Source organism: Paroedura picta, chromosome 11 (assembly GCF_049243985.1).
Source record: "Paroedura picta isolate Pp20150507F chromosome 11, Ppicta_v3.0, whole genome shotgun sequence".
In the NCBI taxonomy this organism is placed as follows: domain Eukaryota; kingdom Metazoa; phylum Chordata; class Lepidosauria; order Squamata; family Gekkonidae; genus Paroedura; species Paroedura picta.
Genome location: NC_135379.1, coordinates 28,948,705 through 28,972,122, shown reverse-complemented (window position 1 = coordinate 28,972,122; position 23,418 = coordinate 28,948,705). Strand labels below are relative to the sequence as shown.

Genomic DNA, 23,418 nt, shown 5'->3' with positions numbered 1-23,418 from the left:
CTAGTCTGAGCTTTTTGTAACTCTGCTATGAAAAAATATCAGTGCCTGTAAGCCCCCCCCCCCACACACACCCCTAGTGTAAGTAAAAGCAACTCACATAGTTGTGAGAAAATGTCAAAGGAAAAAAGGGGTTAGAGAGTTTTTCCTCCTTGAAAAAGCCATGATAGTGGCTGCGTTTGCAGAAGGGGAAAAGAGTCAAAAGAAAAAAGGTAGGGTTTGGTCTTGACATTGCTAATACACAAATCTTGTCTTCTCCAGAGTTATGTGGTGAAGGGAAAGGATTAATATATTCTGCTTTAAGAATCGGTCACTTCCTATTTTTATTCTATTTTTCCTATACATGCTACATGGCTGTCGCCTGCAGTTAACTCAGTTTTAGTTCCGTATTTAGACTATGATTGTACAAAATAATAGACATTCATTACAAGTCAGGGTTGCATGCGTAAAATAATAAAATTGGCACAGGTTGTTTATGAAGTAGTCAACCTGAACATGCTGCCTGCATATAGTTTATGTCCTTTTTGAAATCAATCTGAAAATTTCTGCACCATGCTATAAAGAAATTCAAATTTTGAAAGCAATGTAATATTTTCTGCTAACTCAAAATAAGATCGTAAAATTAATGATGAGTGAATGTCTGTAGCTTTCATCTCTCTGCCCCACCACCCTATATTGCATGATATTTTTCCAAAATATTTCACCTAATTGGACTGCCGTTCCATTTGTTCATTCCTATCTGCTTCTCAAGGCTTATTATTATTTGAAGAATAGTATTTGGGGGGCTATCAAGTACAACCATGAATATGTAATCAAATAAGAAGATTGCACATGTAAAATGTTACTTCTCTTTCAGTTTACAGGACCTTGTATCTTTAAGTGGAAAAGCAATGATTTGTATGTATGTGCTGCTGTTTTTAAAATACATGTTTTTAAAATACATGTTATTTCCTACTGGAATGGTATATTTGGAGCCATATATATAAAAAAATGTTTAGGAAGCAGCTCTTTTTCATAGTATCTGTCCTGAAAAGGACTTCCCAGAGTCTTGTAGAACTACCTTCCACTACCAGGTGGAAGGGATTGCAAGCAGGATAGTTTACCCTATCATCGGTGTTTTAGCAGAAAGGCTTTCTCTTAATGCACAGAAGAGGGATTGGTGGTTTAAATCTTAGACAAAGGTATTTTAATAAATTTTTATGCATGTATCTTGAAAAGTGAACGTGACAACTTTTTTTTTGCAAAATCTCTTCAGTGCAGATGATTTGTCAGGGAGTGTAGGCTTGGTGATGTCTCTATTGCATTCACATGTAGAGGGAAGCCATAGTTTAACCCTATAATGTCTGAAACATACTACAGAAAAAGCTTTCTCCCATGAACACCCAAGCTTTTCTCAGATATCACAAACAAACTGGAGCTTGAACACAAACTTAGGTAGTTGCTGAGTTTTTGTGCTTGCTTTCTCCTGCCCCTCATACAGCACGTTGAGCTTGAAGATGAATGGCCTCACTGGACCCTTTTAGTCCTGACAACTGAATGCAGGCTGACCATTGGAGTTTCCTTTCCTGGGATTTTTAACACTGATGCAATTAAGATTAAAAATCCTATTTACTTGGAAAGGTAGACATTTGTTAAGATGCCTGTATTCAGAGGGCACAATGTGCTTGAATTATTTGAAGACTTCAGTATGGGCATTGGAAGAAGAGGAAGGGAGCAAGCCAGCCCTGTAGTTAGCTAGTTAGTTAGGTCTGTGCCTGTCAAGAAGAGGCTTTCACTTGTTTGTGATGTCTACAGAGCCATGTTAGCTGGTGGAGCCTAGATTATTAGAAATGGCCATGTTAAGGACATGATTTGGAAAACCATGCAGGTGCAGTTTGTTTTGGAGACTGCTAGCCAAATCAGGATCTGTGTTAAAAATGTAAACTGCATGTGCTGCTTTTCATGATGCTTGTATTTTGCCTGAGTGTTTTTTTGTTCCACAAGGTGCTGAAGCAAGGCTCCGAGGATGTTTGCCAAGGCAACCAAGAATTTTGTGAGAGAGGTTGACTATGGAGGAGACTTGATCCCTATGTTACAACTCAATGACTTGGATAAATTTCAGCTGCTGAGTTTGGTGACCAAGAAGAAGAAAACCTGGTGCTGGCAGAAGCCCAAGTACCACCTCTTGTCAGTGACACTGAATGATGTGCTTGCTGAAGGCAACCCCATAAAACCAGGTAAAACTGCAGCTCCAGGTATAGTTAAGGCAAAGTGCAGTTATGACTCATAGTTGTTTCAGATCTGAATTCAGGCAGATGAGTTTGCTTCCCTTTTATTTCAATTTTTTTTAGAACTTTTTGAAATAGTCTGCACTTTCTGAATGAGGCTGTTGTCTTCGATGAACTCATTTTATGGGTTTGATATTGTAGAACATTTACTTGAGATGACTGTTAATTGTTCTTTCTTGCCAAGTCCCTGAGAGCAGGGATGGCTTGTGCAAAAAAGTCCTTTATTTCCCTTTCCATTTCTCCCTTGATCCAGGCCAGCAGACTCTCCCTGGCATTGTCCCGGAGAGATCAGGTACAGTGGAGGGCTGGGCTTCTGGGGCCTGATGAGACCTTGTAGCAGGGTCCGGGCTGAACAATTGAGAAAGGTCCAAATCAGCCACCATGTCCTCAGCTTGCATGTCTTCAGCCAGCCCAGTCATGGTCACCAGCTCAACTCCTCCCACCGTAGCCACAATGAAAGAACAACAACAAAAAAAACCCTGTTGGGCTTGATTTTATTGGCTCCACAGACAGGAAGCAGACCACGCTGATAGGAAAGGTTGCAGGGGTCTCATGCCCCACAGCAAGGCTGCCTGCACTACATGTGCGATTTGAAAAAAGGGGTCTGCCAATCACCTGGCTGGAGGTACCCGCAGCCTGGAGGCCAATGCATCTCCTGAGTCCCCTTACACCACCCATGCACACACCACAAGGCCAGTGGGGACAGCAGGTCTACAGGTTTTGCACTCCCTGCCACCCAATTCGACAGCCAAGGAACTCAGCACCTGCCTGCCATGCACCCCACCCGGTGGGCTCGCTTTGGTGCCTCTGCTGCCAATGCAGCCCGTGGTCACTGCGCCGTGAGGCTTTGGCCTTGGCCTCCTCAGCGCACCCTGAGCTTGCAGCACTCGGCCGTGGCTCCTTCCCGCCATGTTCTGCTTTTGCTCCAGGGGAAAAAAATAAAGGAACAAATGCCAATCCAGAACAAAAAGGAATAAAGTTTCTGCTATCGAGGAAACAGCCTCATGCTTTCCCAGCGTGCTCAGCAGCCAGCTGCTGATTGTTTTTCTAGCCCTTGCTCAGAGCCGGGAGGGAAAAATAATGCAAAAACCATGCAGGTGTGCCCCCCCCCCCAAACTCAGAACTGGCAGAGAGAAAGGAACCACAAGGGCCGTGCATTGCACGTGCTGCCCCCCAGCCCCCTGATCACGGGGCCTCAAAGTAGGGAGCCTACCACTGCAGCTTACCTACGCCACCCCCTCAAATGAGAACTGGTCGGGGGAGTGTGAAGAAACAAAAATGGAAAAGCACTGATGGGCGCTAGCACTTGGTTACCCCCTCCCCTTCGATACCCAGGGTTGAAGGGAGAAAAGAAAAAGCATAGAATAGAATTAAATATTTTTTCAAAAGCAACTCTTACCACAGATTGCTTGCTGCACAAGCAATGCTCACGTCCTGTTCCTCCAGCAGGGCTGAAGGAACTGAGGAATCCTCCTGAGGAATCCCCTTGCCAACAGGATCACAAGAAAGCTCTTGACTCTGCCATGTAGAGGAGGAGGAGCTTATCCCAGGTGAAGGACCACTGAAGAAGTAGATATCCATTCCTCTTTCAAAGCTAAATTACAATGGTGCTAGTTAAAGGTCAGGGCTGCAGGTTGAGAGGGGTTTAATCCTTCCTCCTATGCAAGGTTTACTATTCAAAGCCATCACCAAATACTGCTGTGAGCTCTTTGAAGGAAGAAAGAACACCAGTGTCTTTTCTTTTAAAGGGTTACTAACAGCATGTGGAGGAGGCTGGTTTCGGTTAGCAAAAACACGTGGGTATAAGAATTGAAACAAATCTTTCAACTCACTACTGTAATCTGGAGGATTGCACACCCAGAGGAGCTGCTGTTATTGCTGAAATCAGACCCCAAAGAAATGGACAAACTCTTCTCATTTTCTTCTGGGTTTCCTTGGGGTTCTTCCGTGCCTCTGTTCTATGGATTGCAAGAGCTCACAAATGCATGGACAGGCTGGAACAAATATGATGGAATGTTCAGTAAATTTTTCCATCTGAATGTATCTGATCATTCCTCATTTTACTCTGTTTGGAAAGTTGTTCTTCTGTTTTACAATGACTGTTTTGAAGTCTAGTTGACTTTTCTGATTTCTTTTCTCTTTATCCACCCCTCCCTCAAGTTGTTCTGGAATCTGACTTTGTGAAATATGAAGGAAAGTTTGAAGACTACGTCAGTGGGAGCATTGAAACATCTCTTGGAAAAATCAGTCTTGGAGCCGGGGGGAAAGGCGTTATGGCCAGCTATTCATCTTTTGGACATTTAAAAAAGCAGCAAGCTGATCTGCAGAATCTTATGAAGGACAGTCAGGGAAGGTCAGTCTAGAGATCTTAGAGTTGTTGTCTTTGTGAAGATTTGTGAAAGAAAGACAGGATCAGCTGGAGAAATTTGAGACATGAAAGGCAGTGCATGTTCCATCATATGAAAAGTGTTACAGCTCCTGAATGATATTGACTACCTTCTTTTGTACATTTTCCATTTTCACCATATCCTTTTTGAGATACAATGACTAGAACGTCACAGAGTATTACAAATGAGGCTGCCCCATAGGTTTATATAAGGACATCATAATATTGTCCATTTAGCCCCCTTCCTAACAATCTCCATTGTGCAGTTTGTGTTTTTCACACTGAGCAAAAGGGATTTTGGGCTGTATTAAAAGAAGTATAGTGTCCAGTTCATGTGAGGTAACATTACCACTTTACTCTGATCTGGTAAGGCCTCACTAGGTATACTATGTACAGTTTTGGGCATAACAACAGAAGAAAGATGTAGAGAAACTGGAGTGTGTCTAGAGAAGGGCTATGAAGATGGTGTGGTGTTTGGAGACCAAGTCATATGTGAAAAGGCTGAAGGAGCTTGTTCTGTTTAGCCTGGAGAGAAGAGAGATAAGAGGTGATATGATGTCTTCAAATACATGAAGGGCTGTCATATAGAAGATGGATAAGAGTTGTTTACTGTTGCCCCAGAGGATCGGACCAGAACCAATGGGTTGAAAGTGATTCCAAAGAATTTTCAGCTAAACATTTGGAAGTTGTTCCTTACACTTAGAGCATTTCCTCAGTGGAACAGGCTTTCTCAGGAGGTGGTGGGTTCTCCTTCTTTGGCAACTTTTAAGCCTAGGCTAGATAGTCATCTGACAGAAATGCTGATTTTATGAATTTAGGCAGATTGTGAGTGGGTGGGCAGAAAGGGAATGTACCAGTGTTTGTCTCTTGTGGCCCTTCCTTGCATACCCAGGGAACTGCTGATCACCACTATGGATGATGGATTACCTTTGCTCCCATGGCATGGGCAATTTTTTAAAGCAAGGAAACATTCATGGGTTAAGTGAATGCTCTAAAATGAATTGTGTTTTCATTTTCTAACAGTACACTTACAAATACTAATACAGCTTTTCACACATTTTTATCCATCAAAAGTGACTGATGCTCCAATCCTTTCTTTTTCTAACTGTTGCTATTCTCCTACCTCTTGACAAGTGTGCTGTTCTGCTGAGCATCCCTGCAACAATGCAAGCTGCAGCTGACTAGACCACGGTAGCTGTGAGAGCGAGGTTGTGTGAATCTTTCCCAAGCATATTCTTCTTTAGGCTCTCCCCCACTTAAGGAAGTTGCAAACTGAAGTGCAGCCGCAGCCTTTTGAACTAAGCCATGAAGTTTTATAGTAGGAATTGTGCTTTCAGCATGTCTGAAATTAATCCACTGGAAAGCTGCATTTTGAATTGGATTAAGAAGAGAAGGAATATGGGACTCTGCTTGGTGGAATGTGACAGAGGATTAGACTGGGGTGCTCTGATCTACTTAATTCCCTTCTGAGGAAATAAAGCTGTGCAAGATTTGGCATTATAGAACTGTAGCTGCTGTTTTTTGATGAAGGAAACTTCAGGCTAACCTGATGAAGGAAACTGGGCTGTTTTTTATTGCTCTGGTACCCTGGGTGCAGGCCGGGAAATGAGATTTGGAATTTAGAAGCTACAGTTTCATAGTTATGAAGACTGTCACGGGGATACTAGCATGAACTCAGGACCTTCCGTGATGATTTAAAACTCTCTTCTTCCCCCACCCTTTATTCTAGCCTTGACATAGCACCTGTGCCAATATACCTCAGCCCTGTAAAGTGGGAAAGCCATGCTGCTGGGGGAATAGCCTGGCTCTGGGTGGAGGCCCATGCATCCTATGGAAATGGAAGCAGCAGTCATCAGGGTCTTGTATGGAGCTTGTATGTAAGATGCTTGCTCTCTTCTTACAGGACAATAAATCTACATAATACATTGCTGCAACAAATACTTGAAAGAAAGCATGAAGTTCTTTGTCTCTTGACAGAAAGAATAGTAACAACTCAGAAATGTTTAATATCCGAACAGTTTCAGAAGGAAGAAAATGCGGCCAGTAGGGTGGGATTACATACCAAGGTTATAAAGGTAAGGTCATAAAAATCAGGCTATTGGGTTGAATTCAATGGCCTGCTTCCACTCCGTTTTTCTCAATCTTGGCAGAAGGGAGTCATTGGAGTAAACCAAAATCTTTTTACATACATGCCATTTCCACATATTCCATTCATGTTTAAGACTGAATAATATTTCTTGCTTGCTACATCCCCCTCTAGTTTTGCTGATGCTAGGCTTTTTGCACATAAGCACTTGTGTGGTCCCAGTAAAGGTAAAGGTAAAGGTATCCCCTGTGCAAGCACCGAGTCATGTCTGACCCTTGGGGATGACGGCCTCTAGCGTTTTCATGGCAGACTCAATACAGGGTGGTTTGCCAGTGCCTTCCCCAGTCATTACCGTTTACCCCCCAGCAAGCTGGGTACTCATTTTACCAACCTCGGAAGGATGGAAGGCTGAGTCAACCTTGAGCCAGCTGCTGGGATTGAACTCCCAGCCTCATGGGCAAAGCTTTCAGACGGCTGCCTTACCACTCTGCGCCACAAGAGGCTCATGTGTGGTCCCAGTAGCATGCTTCAAAGAATGAGCATCTCCTATACAAGCTCTTTTGAAAATAGTAGAGGCTTTACATGTGGTGGACCTGCAAACATGCAAGGCTATTCTGGCAGGATATCCATAGAGAAATTTCAAAAATACTTAAAGACACCATAGCCTTAAATCCAGAAGTTTTTCTTTAGGATTTTTTGATAAGGAAAAAGATTTAAAATATGGAGAGATATTGAGATACTTGATGACCGCAGCAAGGATTGTATGGATGACAAATTGGAACTTAAAGGAGATACCCACCATATTTAATTAGCAGTTGAAAATGTTAGAACTCGCCTAGATGGCGAAACTGACAAGATATGTCGAAAATAAACTACCATTGGACTTTAAGACAAAATGGAATCTTTGGATATAGAGTATATTAGAAAAAAGTATGTGGATTTTTGACTCTTGGTTACGATTCATAAAGGGAAATGAAATTGGATTTAGAAGTTTTGAGTAGGAGGTTTAGTTACCTTTTTATATAGCAAATACAGTCGGAAGCTATTATTTGTAAATGTAATTTAATAATTTACACATAACTTTCTGAGCTTGTTAAATGTTGTACTCTGATGAAATGATAAATAAAATTTGAAGTGGCAAAGAAAAGTAGAAGCTGCAGGAATAAAATCCCTTGATATTGCATAGCCTCTGCACATGTGAAGGAGAAGTTCTTGGTGGATTGTGTCCAAGCCTATTTTGTGAAGTGCAGATAGTCAGCTACACATTTAAGATTTGTACACTTCAAGCAATATTTGAAGACCTATAGTCTGAATGCATCCTGGGCTAAATGACTTTTGATGGCTCATACCAGAAGTTCATTGAATGTTGTGTAACTAGCAGTGATTACAGTTGCTCATAAATAGAACAGTAATGAGGCACCCAGTTTCTTCTGTCTGACATCTGGTAATATAAACTTTACAAGTACCTCTGAACATGAGCGATCCATTTAGAACTGTTCTGGATAATGGTTAGATCCTTCCCAGATTTCCATAGGTGTACGGAACAGGGGCCAATTCCACCATCGGTGACAGCTGGAAACACTTCCCACCAAAGGCTGTTCCTAGGGGATAGCTCCCCTCCAGAATTGTCAGAGTCTCCTTGGTTGGTTTGAAATGGACAAAAGTTGCTCCTTTTGCGCATGCAGAAATTTAAGCAGGATCCAACTCCTGTATCTGTGGTACATTTGCCCTCTGAATTTGCTTTTATCCTTTTAGAAATCCATTTAAGCTAAGTAGCTAAACCTATAGCAATATATATTTTTTAAAATCTTTTTGCGTGTTTAAGATTATTTTTTCTTAATTTGTCCTGAACATGTTTCGCAATTAGAAGATACTGGCCTCCTGACTGCTTCCCTGCTTGCATTTTAAGTGTTTGAATTGAGGAAAAATGATGAGAAGTTCTGCTTTTTCACTTCCTTTATCTTGGACTTGTGAAACTAACCAAGTAATAACAGTGTGTCAAAATATATTCCTGTAGCACTCCAGAGACATTTCTCCCTTTGCTTTGACATTGTTATTATTGTTATTGTTGCTGTTGCTGCTGTTGCTGCTGTTGCTGCTGTTGCTGCTGCTGCTGTTGTTGCTGTTGTTGCTGCTGTTGCTGCTGTTGCTGTTGTTGCTGTTGTTGCTGCTGCTGCTGTTGTTGTTATTATTATTATTATTATTATTATTATTATTATTATTATTATTATTTAGATTTATAAGCCACTCCTCCAACTTGGCTCCTCCAATAGTTGTTTTGTGGCTGAATTACTGCAGTGCTGGGATCAAACCAGTGCAAATTAATGAACGGATGCCTCTCTCCCTCAGGTATCCGTGAGTGAAAATGTGAATGTGATGAAGGATTCTAATGTGATCTTGGAGATCCCAGCTCCCACAGCTATTGCGTACAGTGTAATAGAACTGTATATAAAGCGTGACGGTCAATTTGGTAGGTAATGGCCCATTTCCCGCCCCCTCCTGTGGGCAGCATTGCAGAGTACTACTATTTAGTGAGCTGTGTTACCTTGATTGGATGCATTAGAACATGATAGGTCATTCAAACAGGTTTTATTCATGGGGCAAAAATGACAATTGCGCAAGTATATGTGATTCTGTATCTTTGTGTGTGTGTGTGCTGGTTCTCGCCAGTGCAAAGTAGTGGCACCTTGGAGGGGGGATTGGTAGAAATCTATGCAACCCTGTATAAGAGTACCAGCAGTTTTCTTTCATCCTTTCTCTTTTTTTCTTTTCCTTAAGCAACAAAAACACTGGATGACTCTATAAAGTACATCCTGGTTTTGCTGAAATTGCAAGTGCATTTCAAGGAAGCTGTAAGCAGCTTGTTTGCATGTGACAGAGAGACTACCTTGACAGTGATTCAGATATGACAGCATCATTCCTGTGTCAGCATACATGAGTAAACACATGAGGCTAACTCACCCAAACAGGCCCATCTGTTAGAGTCAGTATTTCTTTGCTAATTCTTGCGGGAGTTGTACTCTGCTCATCCACCATCTGCTTTCTTACCAGAGCTCCTCTGAGTCTTTTAATGGTGATAGTTTGCTCGGGAGGAGACATGTGACATTTTACAGGTGATTGGATTGCCCAGCTCCTCTTGAATGTTAAAGGATGGATTGGGTTGCGATGTGGCATAGAAGAGGATTTAATTTTTAGGCCCCACTTTTCTCTACCATAAAGAGTTTAAAAGTGGCCTACAAACTCCTTTCCTTCCTTTCCCCACAACAGACACCCTGTGAGGTAGGTGGGGCTGACAGAGTTCTGAGAAAACTGTGACTGGCCCAGCGTCACCCAGCAGAGGTTTCATGTGGAGGAGTGTGGGATCAAGCCCCATTTTCCAGGCTAGAGTTTGCGGCTCTTAACCATTGCGCTCAGTATGGAAAAAAGAACAATAGGGAAATTATGCTTCCTGTGCATAAGAACAATCAGGCTGCACCAGACAGTTCTTTTAGTCCAGTGGTCCCCAACCTTTTTATCACTGGGGACCACTCAACGCTTGACAATTTTACTGAGGCCCGGTGCGGGGAGGGGTAGTTACTCCTCTACTCTCAACTACTGCCCTAACGCTCTCTGACTCTGGTCGCTATGGTAATGTTTAAACGTCTCTTCAAAATAAGATACAGACACGCCACAACAATGAACAGAAGGAACATTTTATTTTCATGGAAATTTTGACTCATGACAATGACAAATCAATGTGTTCCCTGAGCTTGTTTCTCTGCAACAAGATAGTCCCATCTGGGAGTGATGGGAGACAATGACACCCGAAGTGTGTTGTAAAGGGCCGGGGGGGGGGGGGAGAGAAAGCTTCCTTCGTGGCCCACCTCCAATTAGTCGACGGATCACAGGTGGTCCGCAGCCCACAGGTTGGGGATCGCTATTCTAGTCTAGCACACAATGGCCAAGCAGATGCCTCCAGAAAGCTGACAAGCAGGACACAAATTCCCACCCCCTCCATTTTTGCCTTCCCAGAACCAGTCTTCAGTACTGGAATAATTTATTAGCCTGTCACTAATTTATTAGCCACTAAGTCACACTGCTGATTCATGTTTAGTGTATGGTGTACTAAGACCCCGAGATGATTTTCGCACATACTACTGCCAAGACAGGTCTCCCCCATCCTATAATGATGCATTTGATTATTCCTTCCTAAATGCAAAACTTTACATTTTTATAAATTATGATATTTTGTAGCAATGGCTCCTCTCGACTGGAGTGCCTTTTTTGAGTTCACAAATAATAAAGTTAGCAGCCTTGGGTTTATTAACCTTTGTCCTTTTTTCCTGCTCAAGTGTGCCCTGCCCTATTTAATCTTATCACTCAAGCCATAAAAGATGTGGGTTCTTTCTGTCTCTTTATCTGTCCTGGTTGTTATAATTTGAAGACGATGGGTGTTGAGGGGAGGGGAGAATGGCTGGGGCGTCTCCCTAGAAAATCCAAACTCTTCTCATACCCAGATATTCTCCTCCACACCCCACTCCATGTTCCACTCTCACAACAACAAGTGTGTCTGCATAACTATTATCGGGTTTTTTTCACTGTTCTAGTGGCAGGGTATTTCTGATCTCTGGTGTTTAGCATCTTTGATGATATAGATTGATTTGTGTTTAAACTAACTAAACATACGTAAAAGCTTTATTGACTTGTGAAGTAATGTTTTATGGCAGTAAATTATAAGAAATTGTGCAGCTTCTTTGTTTTGCTTTACTTTATTCTACTGCTTAAATTAGAGGTTTAATCTTGAAATCTGAAATTTGCTGTCCTCTCCTTTGTGATAATGCTGTTGTTATTTGCTATTTTAAGCCCTCCTGCTATTTGCATATTAGAGGCTGTCTTTATAAGACGTCTTTCAAGCGGTTATGGCATCCACCCTTGCTCTCTTTCAATTGCCTTGTTACCTCCTACACATTTTGCATTCTCGGGGAATAGGACCATGCCATTTCTTAGTAGCTCCTGATTGCTAGTGAAGGCACTGTGTTTGTTTGTGCCTGGGACTCTTGAGTAAAGAGGATATTTCTCAATGAGAGAGGATCTGTTCCCAGGCTTAATCCTTGGCATCTCCACTTTAAAAATATCTGGTAGGTGCTGTTTTGAAAGTCCTTCGCCAGGAGCGGTACAGCCATTCTGAGAGGTCAGAACTGACCTTGGAAGACCAATGGTAGGTTTCAGCATGGGGCAGTTTCATTTGCCCATATGTTCTTGTGAGCTTCCTAGGGATTTTATCCTGTAATCTACTTGGAATCTTAGTGGAGAAGACAGACTATAAACAAAGTAAATAAAAATAAAACAAATTCTTCTGTTTCCTATGACTTAGTAGTACAGGGCACATACTTTTGAACTCAGCAGGAGCCAATCTTTATGACCCCTGTTCATTTGACCTAACTTTGGAAGGTATTTTACCAGCAACCTGTCTTGAAAGTTACCAGTATAGAAAGCACTATGCCTCCTTGCCATTTTAGAGTAGATACGTTTATGTAATCATGTAAATGGGGAGAGTGAAGTAAATAAACTGCTGGCTGCTGATGTCACACAGGCATTGAATCTTATCAACTTAGGTTCCCATGCTGTATCTTTATTAAAGTTTCTCATGAAAGGGGTTTTCTTCTGTTGTGCCCCCTCTCTCTTTCCCAGATTCGATCAGAAAGGAGGGAAGGTCTCAAAATGCAATATGATATTATTGGCCCAAGAAATCTTAAAGGTCACACTTTCTCTTCTCCAAAGGATCAGAGAGAATATGTGCATACCCTTCTCTGTTACATACATTTATACCAAATCAAACAAAGAACTCCTAAATCCATCCACTTTGAGTCAATTTTAACATAACGTCAAACAGGGTTAAAACATGCAGTATAAAACATGCCTAAATCCTGGATACAAGCCAGACATGTTGCTGTTTTTCTAGCAATCATTTATCTCCTGATGGCATAAGAATTCCATTTTATTATTTGGTTATGACCTATGACATAATCAGTCTCTGACTGGCCTATACCTCCTTTTACCATAAAATATAATATTACTAATCTACCTACATTTCATGTTGTCATTTTTTAATTTATAATCTGTTTATCTAATAAGCCATTCTCTTATCAGCGACAAGCCCTGGTGCCTTGGAGCTGATGTTTACATAGGCAGAGAATGTGTGCTTGTGTGTGTGTGCGTGAAAAGAGGAGAAGGAGATGGGGGAAAGAGGAGGGGGATAGTGGGCCCCTCTCAAGAGCTGTGTCAGTTAACACAGGCATCTTTGAATCTTTGCAAATATCTATTATTGTTCACAGGCATTTGTTTACATCAATTCCTTCATTTTTCAAGCCTCTTCACACCTAGATGTCACGTACCATCTACATGCAGCCTGTTATCTTTCCCTTCATTTTGGTTTTCTCTAAAGCTACCTCTTCTTCATGGACTGGTTCAGGGGACTACAGCCATTCTGAGAAATTTCCAGACATAATTAGATAAAATTGCCCTGGGAATGGGAGTGAAAGTTTTGGCAACACTAATACATTTGCCTTTCAGTGTTTACATGTAGCTTTTATTAACCTTAATCCAAGCACAAGAAGCACCATGGCAGAGAGTAGTACGGTAGGGGTACACTTCCTCATCAACTTGACAGGTCCGGAAATGCCTGTGCAGCTGCGTGTGTAGATAAGAATAGCCTGGGGTAAAAATATATATAGGAATTTCTGACTGCCCCCTCTTAAAACTGATCAATTAAAAACATATAAACAAAAAGCGTGGAGGGAGTCTCGCCTGGGGATCACTTAGTTCAACAGAATGTCCATGGTTGGCACTTAAGCAGTGTTTTTTAATACTTGTTAATTTCAAAAAGTACCAGCCCCTATGCTCTTGATACAGAGATCCTGTGTATACAGCCAGCACTTTGAGAGCTCTCTGATCAGGAAATCCTTGTGGTCAGCTTCCAGCCCTGGCTCCCCCGACCAACCTCTCCTCGACTAAACATATTAAAGGATGTGGAGAGACCTAATGGTGTGTGGCTGAATTTGGGCTGCCCCTCTCTTCCCCCCCTGAAAGGCCTGGGTAGATAACATTGCTTTGCTGCAGCCTTCTTTATCGTCCTGCAAGTGTGCTTTGATGTAATGAGCAACGTTTTTTTTCTATTGTTGGGAATATCTGCTGGTTCATCACTTAGGCCAACAGAATGTCCAGGGTGGATGCTTAAGCAATGGCTGTATTTTCTATCCTTGTTAATTTCACAGTATCATAGCCTGATTAAAATAAACATATTAATTTTGGATCTTTGATGCTAAAAAAACAGCCCTGTGCTCCTGATACACAGAAGCCTGATTTATTTTCTCTCTTTCAAACACACGGTTTGCAATGGAATCCTTTGCATATCTCTCAACCTTGCCCCACAGTTAACCCCCCTCCCCTCCCCTCCCAACACATATTAAACAATGTGCAGAGACCGCGCAGGGTCTGACAGGATTTTTAAATGGTAGATCCAGGATATTTCAAATCGTTTTTTTAAAATTATCCAACCCACTTTGAATGTATCTCTCCATGCACTAGATTTGTGTCAATTAAAGGCAATATCCTTATTACCAGCATGTAAAACAAAAAAAAAAAAAGCACCTACTCTACACTCAGTATCCAACTACGACTTGATTAAAATAACAAAACGAATTAATTTTGGATCTTTGATGCTAAAAAGCATACCTGCAGAGCTGGCTGTTGTACAGATTTACACATAGGGAGTGCTCTGGGACTCCGAGGAGTTCTCTGTGTTGCTGGAAGAAGTCTCAGAGTGTGGAAGGGATGGTAGGGTTTTTTTTTGGGGGGGGGGGGGAGTCAGGTGAGTGTATGTAAAAAAGCACCTCTGCATTTCTTCCCTATACACTCAGTATCCAACTGTGGCCTGATTAAAATAACAACATGTATTAATTTTGGATCTTTGATGCTAAAAGCCAGTCCTGCAGAGCGGCCTGTTGTACAGATTTACACATAGGGAGTGCTCTGGGGCTCCAAAGGGTTCTCTGTGTGGCTGGAAGAAATCTCAGAGAGTGTGCCAGGGGGTGTTAGGAGAGTTTTTGGAACTACAGGAGTGTGCATGCTACCAACATTTAAACGTGCCAATGAGTGTGGGGGGCTCTGGCTGGGAACTGCCTTTCAAAAAGGGATAAAGGGGGGAGGCATCCTGCTGCTGGACCCACTGCCCCGTGGAAACCACACCGGCATATCTACTGTAGAGTCTGGATGAATATATATTTCAATTCAAACACATAGCTCTCAGCCTGTATGATCTGGCTTTCTAAGGAATTGCTCAGCCAGTTTGCCTACTGAATAGCTCACATATGTCAGAAAGGAAAAGACTGGTTAGGCTCCTCCCCCCCCCCCCCGAAACGGCAGGGAGTGTGATTGCGGTTTGCTGTAGCTTGGCTGTCCAGGGAGTGTGTTTTGGGGTGGTTAGTAGAAGGGTGGGTACGAGTAATGGCTTTTTCTTCTGTTGTGGACTCTTAAAACTGATCAACATGAAGTTTTTATTCTTGTTAATTTCAAAGTAGCAGGCCTCCCCCCCCCCCTCCATACACAGAGCCTGAAAGCAGCTAGCTGTATACAGTCAATGATGTGAGAGTATCCGAGTTGACTGATTTATTTTTGGAGAGTGGGTGCCCAAGAAGATTCACAATATAAAGAAAATACATAAAATATATCATATAAAATACATACAGAAGCAAATTTTAAAACCACAATGTAGGACTACTTTAATCCGTTGCAATCCTAAATAAAGCTGACAGCTGCTTAGTAAGGACCGAAAGCGCGAGGTTCGGGTGTACAACCCAGAGGAGATTGTTCCACAAGTATGGGGCTGCTGCTGAAAAGGCCCTTTTTTCATGCAACCACCAAATAATCTTCTTTGGTTACTGGGATAGCCAGGCAGGCCTCTCCCAGTGATCTTAATTCCAGGGCTGAGATTTTCTACGCAGTGGTATTTTTGTGTACAAGGAAGCCTTAGGTTGTCGGGGCTCTCACTCGCAATCTGCCATGGTAAGCCGCATGGAGGATCACCATCTCACTGAGAATTAGATCTACATTCTAGGGAAGATCTTGTGATTGGAACACCAACTCAATAATTTGGGTCTTAAAAGCAGCTAAAGGAGATCTTATGTGGACTGGAGCCGTGGAAATGGAGAAAGGGGGAGCGTTTAACTTTTGTCTCAAAGTCGTTTCACCAAGCAAAAAAAATGGCCTTCCCCAAGCCTGCGTAGGGGGAAAAGATGGGCATAATACAAAGGCCTGACTTTTTTTCTATACCAGGACTTAACGGACCTAGGGAAGGGAGGAAAAATTTCCAATGGGGTAAATAACAGATGGAGAAAGTTCCTCATTACCACAACATCAATCTAGTCACACACATACACACACACCCAACTTCTATCTAGGACCAAATTACATGCTCAGTTTTCTGCTCCGTGTCTTTTTTCCTAGATGCTATTCCTGGGACATCTCTTGCTACCCTACAAAAGCAGGCTCCCCCCTCCTCTCCCATACTTTTGTTTTATAGTCTTGTGTTAATGCCACAACTCGTACTGCTGAAAACTCACAAAATAATAAATACCACAACATAGACAGAGTGTAAAAGAGCACAGACCCCTCCACCTCCCCCCAAAATATTCTCAACACGGAGTGTTTAATCAAGAATTGTATTTATTTGGATTTTTATACAATGTTTAAACAAAGTTATACCCGATAACAGCAATATTCCTACACGTTCTGAAAACCTGCTGCCAGCAATCTGAACAACAGTTTGTACAGATAGAGACAACTTAGTCAGTCAGCTTGGTATAGAGGTCAGAGTGCTAGACACTGATCTTGGAAACACCGCTCTGAATGCAGTTGTGGAGAAAAAATTAAAAGCAAAATGCTTGCTTATCAATTGCACTTAGGGTTTCTTTAGAACAAAGCAGGGGGTTAAGGGAAACATAGTGCTAATCCTCTAAAATGAAATGAATGAGTCTTAAAGCGCAGACTTTAAGATTCCGTTATTCTTGAAGATGTATAAGGGGGTAGGCTGGGGTGGGACTAGGCTGAGGTCCCTGTATCTGTTTTAGTATTGATAAGAGATCCCTCAAAAAAAAAAAAACAGGACGTGTGTCTTAACGATTTCTGTACTGTGTCCGGTCCTCTGAAAAAAACAGGCATTTCCCCCTTGCAACTATACCATATGTCTAAAAGCAGTTTGTGGATCTGAAGGAGTAACAGATTAAAGATAAACTGTCACAGATGAACATTTTCCTGCCTGTCCTTTCCTTTCTTAGCATTTGGGGTGGGGGGCGGGGGGCGGGGAGGGTCTAACATTATCAGCTTGCTTGTCTCTAATCAGGACTTCTGTGAAGACACTGCCTGTGAAGGCAGAGGTTTTTTTCCACCAGCGCTATGTCTTCAAACTGCATAGGAACTGCAAGGAAGTGTGGTGTTTATGCTTGGGGAGATAATGGAAAGCAAGACAATCAGAGTACATTCCAAGATTTTGACAAACAGTTGCCTGATTGCAAATAAATTTTATTTAGCTGCTACCTAAATCATGAAGAACGTATATGCTTCAGGTTCCTTTTAGCAAACACCAAAATAGCCCAGGCATCTGAACCTGCTCATATTTATAAAATAAGAAAGTGATGTTTTCAAAGTACAGGATGCTTGTACAAACAGAAATATTATTTACATCGATCTTGTTAATTGTTAAATCTTGGCAATGTTATAAGCTCGAAGAAAACTTTAGGGGTCCAACAGAAATGCGCTCCCCCTTTTCCTCCAAAACAACTTTACCAAAGCAATGTGCCTTTTTACATACCATCACCGTAGTTGTATCGTTAAAAAGTTTTGATTTAAAAAAAACAAAACCACATGCTGCAAATTATGAACCTGTGTAGGCATGGTACCTTGGTAGAACTAAACAAACAAACAAACAAACAAACAAAGGTCTTGCATAACAACAGAGGTGCTGCAAGGTTACAACAAGATTAAACTAAATCTCCAAAGAGATTCCCCCACAGCCTAAAGAATAAAATATCCTGAAAAAATAAGCATATACGCTATATAAGACTTGTTTTGGTAGCTTAAGAGGCCAAACCGGTAAGAAATATTGCACTACGTGTCTGCACTTTCCTTAGAGTGTTGTACTCTAAATAACTGAATATAAAATAAGACAATATTTAAAATCTTAATTAGGACCGCCAATAAATAAAACTAAATTACACAGATGTCATACTAAATACGACGGATTTTCTCGTCCTTCCATTTTCTCGCATCAACCCCTGCGAGGTAGTTTAGGCCGAGTGATTGCCCAGGGTTGCACAGTAGCCGTTACAGTTGAATGGGGATTTGAACTCAAACCTCTCCAGTACTAGTTCAGCACTGCTCGCTACACCATACTACTTCTCTGATTATTATTCAACTTTCCAACCAAAATACTGGCTTCCAAAGTACCCGCTTTACCAAAAGACTATATGGATGGCATGTAAAATTCCATCAACATTGACTCCAGGGTTAGGGATCCCCTTACTGCAGCACACCCCCCCCCCCCCGATCCTAATGATTATAGTTAGACATCAGAAAGAGGCATTCTCCGCAGAGCTTCCGGTGTTACATTATGTGAACATATTATTTGATGGCAGATACTGAAAAGTCAGATTATGTAAAAGTGCTTTTATGTAACAATTATAATTTTTGATAGGCCAGGTTTTCTGGTGTTGAGAAAATTTGTAATTCTTCTTCCATGTTTGTATTCTGGATTTATTTTATCTAATTAGCGGCCATTTGTGATAGTTTACAATAAGGGGTCCAGTTGCAATGTATGGCTGCGAAAGTTGGACCATAAGGAAGGCCGAGCGTCAAAGAATTGAGGCTTTTGAACTCTGGTGCTGGAGAAGACTCTTGTGAGTCCCTTGGACTGCAAGGCGAACAAACCAGTCAGTCCTAGAGGAGATCAGCCCTGACTGCTCTTTAGAAGGCCAGATCCTGAAGATGAAACTCAAATATTTTGGCCACCTCATGAGAAGGAAGGACTCCCTGGAGAAGAGCCTAATGCTGGGAGCGATCGAGGGCAAAAGAAGAAGGGGACGACAGAGAATGAGGTGGCTGGATGGAGTCACTGAATCAGTAGGTGCAAACTTAAATGGACTCCGGGGAATGGTAGAGGACAGGAAGGCCTGGAGGATCATTGTCCATGGGGTCGCGATGGGTCGGACACGACTTCGCACATAACAACAACAACAACAACAATAAGGGGTACAACTAAACTCTTCTATATGTATAGCAACGATACAGCACAAAAGAAATGTGCATCATAAAGTATTATTTCATTAGTTTGGGATAATTAGCATTTACCAAATCTTCATCTAGCATTCCTCTAATAAATATCTGGTAAGCCATCTGATCCAGGCACTTTTTCCGATCTAATTTTTATAGCTTCCATAACCACCGTTATTGTTATAGGACCAACACAATCCATCTTTGTTCTTCTGTAATTTTTAGCCAAATTTTGCTTCCTATTTTTCTATTTTTGTCAATAATACATCATGGCCTTTATAGAGATTAGAATTTATAGCAAGCTTTTTGTTTTACTTCCATTTGTTTTAGCGTTATCACGGAAAGTGTTGTAAGATATTTTATTTGATGAGAGAAATTCCTGGTAAATTTCTTAAGTCATCCTCTTTTCGAATTTCTTTTTTGTCTCTTTTTCTCGGGTTCAGCATTACGTTGTATAAACAGTTCACATGCATCCAAAACCATTCTCAAATTCCATTATTTAAAATACTTTATAATTCTGCAGACTTCAATATGTGAGACAAATCGAATCTTTTGCTCCTCACTTTTGTATTCTGGATTATTTTATCTAATTAGCTGTTTTTTGTGATAGCTTACAATAAAGGACTCAAGTAAATTCTTCTAATGCAAATTAGACTCTTCTACCATATATGTATAGCATTGATATTGCATAATAAAATTATGCATAATAAATTGTTATTTCATTAGTTTGGGATAATTAACATTTACTAATACATTGGAGAAAGCCAACCTTTTATTATTATTCAGCCACCCCGATTTTAATGCTTTCTAAACACAGGAGTAATAATTTACAGTTGGATAATTAAATCTTCAGGCAACATTTTATATAAACCCTAAGAAATGCCTGGCTAAAATGCATAGGGACTGATGTAAGAATAGGCCGATAGCATGGCTGTTTGATCTCGAGTGCGCATTAGTGAGACAACATGAGGCTCTTATGTGCCCATGCTCTAACAGTTCTCAAACAATATTACTTATTTATTTATTAACTTGCCAACCACCTAATCATAGACCTAATCATCACCACCTAATATTTCATTTAATCTCCATCTAAATTGTACTAGGTGTTAAGAACCAAATTTACCAGGTTGTGGCCAGAAAATGTATCCTATGAGGGAGAACAATTCCCCTTTACCTAATTCTATCAGCACACTTGTTTCGTGTCATGCCCTTCAATATGTGGGGGAAATCTAATCTTTTGTACTTACTCGGGGCTTTCCCCAGTGCTGGATTCTACAACATGGTTTAGACCTTCCACAACCAATATGTTTACAGTTCATAACGCATTTATTGCAAACATCTGATTTTGTTTTACCTAGAGTTTTTAATGTTCATACTGCTTTAATGGCTCTGGTTTTAATAATGGGAAAGTTGGCCTAGACAATGACTAAATAAATGTAACTGTTCAAATAACCATAATTCTCCACTGAATCAGCAAGCTGGATATTAATATTTTAACAAAATAAAATACTAAAATAAGAATACAATTTTCTTTCTATGAACCGTACGATAGCCAGATTCAAACCCACTAGTTCTTACAGGGCGATCTATGTAGGTGACTTTCCTCTCCTCTCAAAAAGTGAAAAGCTTCAAATTTGGCTCAAAACAAAACAGTGTATGTACTACTTATTAAAAATGTAGCCCCTTTACTGCTGTACAATTTGTTACACATCTAATTACAATATAAATCAAACTGATTTACTTTAGAATGTTATCTTTATAGAAAGAACAATCCGAACACATGGGGAAAATTACCTATGCAGATGCCTTAGTATCTCTTTCTTGTTATTTGGAACTCATGTCCACTTAGTTGTCCAGACAAATTGTAAAGATTCACATCTTTTTGTAATCTATAGATTTTTTACAGAGTAATCCCAGTCTGCCATCATTTCCATATTTCTTCAGTTCCTCAGAGCTGCATTACAGGTTCCAACGGTGTCTCTAATCATAGATATAGCTACAGATCTCCCAAAATTTAAATCCAAAATTGCTTTTGGATGCACCATGCTCTGATTAAAGCCCAATTGGGCATCTGCTGAGCTACTACCCTCAATCCTATGAAACAGTTTCACATCCAAGTGGAGGGGTAGGGTGCATTGAACTTGTACTTCTTGGGCGCCTTTCTTTTTACAACCATGTTTTATTCTCCCTCTACTCATAGATGCCCCTGAGAACACAGGGAGAGGAAAAGTCTGATTCTCACTATAGAGTGGGAAGGCCCCCACACTCAAGCAGGTAGACAAATATTGTGCACACATATATAGCTTAAGGGAAGACAACTGAAGCGATCAGTGCTGATTTAGAGAAGTTTTATTATTAAATTTTAAATTTGTAACCTTAAATTTTAAATTTGGAGATTCTTTTACTCTCTGGGAGCGGTGTCATCCTTTCCAGAGTGTTTATCATAATTGACAGATCCGGCACCCCTCAAGAAGCTGTACTTTTGATGGTATGATATCTGGTTACAATAGTCACAGCAGTCGCGCTTCACAGGGCAATGTGCCGCCTCGACTATCTGCACAAACAGCTGCCAATCCACTGTTTCATCAGAGAGCTGCAACAAAAAAAACAAACACAATCCTATTTTTTATTTCTACCCCACTGCTGAGGGATTCCTGACAGTTAGAGAGGGTTTTTCTGTGGAACAAGCTTCCTCAACTGGTGGTGGGTTCTCCATGTTTGGAGATTTTTAATCAGAGGCTGGATAGCCATCTGACGGAGAGGCTGATTCTGTGAAGGCAAAGGGGTGGCAGGTGACAGTGGATGAGCGATAGGGTTGTGAGTATCCTCCATTTGGGGGGGGGGGTGGACTAGACGACCCAAGAGACCCCTTCCAACTCTTATGATTCTATGAATCTATTATTCTTTCTCCCTTTGTCCCACATTCCCCTCACTTACCCCTTCTACTTACCCCTTCTACTAAAAACTGAGCACACTCAGAGTGCTCTTCCTCTTCAGCAGCAACTTTTCCGCCATCTTGTGAAACTACGTTGCACGCTGCTTCTTCAGGCTCACCCACATCTTCACGAACAGGCCCTCTCTCCGACTTCATTTCTTCACATTTTGCCTCCTCCATGAGATCCGAATCCTTTGGCACGAGCTTCATTCCCTCATTGATAGCCTCTTCCATCATGCAGGAGCGTACAAGAGCAGCAGAGGATGCACAAGAACGAGCTTTCTTTTGTTTTAAAGAAAGTCCCCGGTTCAAGACGGCGTCCTTCCTCGTGCTGGGATCATCCCGCGATATTTACATGTGCCAACTGAGTGTGCTCAGTTTTTAGTAAGGGGTAAGTGAGGGGAATGTGGGACAAAGGGAGAAAGAATAATAGATTCATAGAATCATAAGAGTTGGAAGGGGTCTCTTGGGTCGTCTAGTCCACCCCCCCCCCCCAAATGGAGGATACTCACAACCCTATCGCTCATCCACTGTCACCTGCCACCCCTTTGCCTTCACAGAATCAGCCTCTCCGTCAGATGGCTATCCAGCCTCTGATTAAAAATCTCCAAACATGGAGAACCCACCACCAGTTGAGGAAGCTTGTTCCACAGAAAAACCCTCTCTAACTGTCAGGAATCCCTCAGCAGTGGGGTAGAAATAAAAAATAGGATTGTGTTTGTTTTTTTTGTTGCAGCTCTCTGATGAAACAGTGGATTGGCAGCTGTTTGTGCAGATAGTCGAGGCGGCACATTGCCCTGTGAAGCGCGACTGCTGTGACTATTGTAACCAGATATCATACCATCAAAAGTACAGCTTCTTGAGGGGTGCCGGATCTGTCAATTATGATAAACACTCTGGAAAGGATGACACCGCTCCCAGAGAGTAAAAGAATCTCCAAATTTAAAATTTAAGGTTACAAATTTAAAATTTAATAATAAAACTTCTCTAAATCAGCACTGATCGCTTCAGTTGTCTTCCCTTAAGCTATATATGTGTGCACAATATTTGTCTACCTGCTTGAGTGTGGGGGCCTTCCCACTCTATAGTGAGAATCAGACTTTTCCTCTCCCTGTGTTCTCAGGGGCATCTATGAGTAGAGGGAGAATAAAACATGGTTGTAAAAAGAAAGGCGCCCAAGAAGTACAAGTTCAATGCACCCTACCCCTCCACTTGGATGTGAAACTGTTTCATAGGATTGAGGGTAGTAGCTCAGCAGATGCCCAATTGGGCTTTAATCAGAGCATGGTGCATCCAAAAGCAATTTTGGATTTAAATTTTGGGAGATCTGTAGCTATATCTATGATTAGAGACACCGTTGGAACCTGTAATGCAGCTCTGAGGAACTGAAGAAATATGGAAATGATGGCAGACTGGGATTACTCTGTAAAAAATCTATAGATTA

General features: G+C 41.4%; 1 protein-coding gene across 1 annotated transcript in view; it reads left to right on the top strand.

Annotated features, from left to right (window-relative positions):
• Nucleotides 1-23,418, top strand: part of GSDME (gasdermin E) — a 40,540-nt gene that overhangs the window by 2,162 nt on the left and 14,960 nt on the right. Inside the window, exons 2-5 of the mRNA XM_077303782.1 lie at nucleotides 1,981-2,213; nucleotides 4,425-4,617; nucleotides 6,554-6,725; nucleotides 9,086-9,206. Of these exons, the coding sequence (XP_077159897.1) occupies nucleotides 2,003-2,213; nucleotides 4,425-4,617; nucleotides 6,554-6,725; nucleotides 9,086-9,206 (697 nt within the window). The 5' untranslated portion in view covers nucleotides 1,981-2,002. The remainder of the gene's footprint in view (nucleotides 1-1,980; nucleotides 2,214-4,424; nucleotides 4,618-6,553; nucleotides 6,726-9,085; nucleotides 9,207-23,418) is intronic.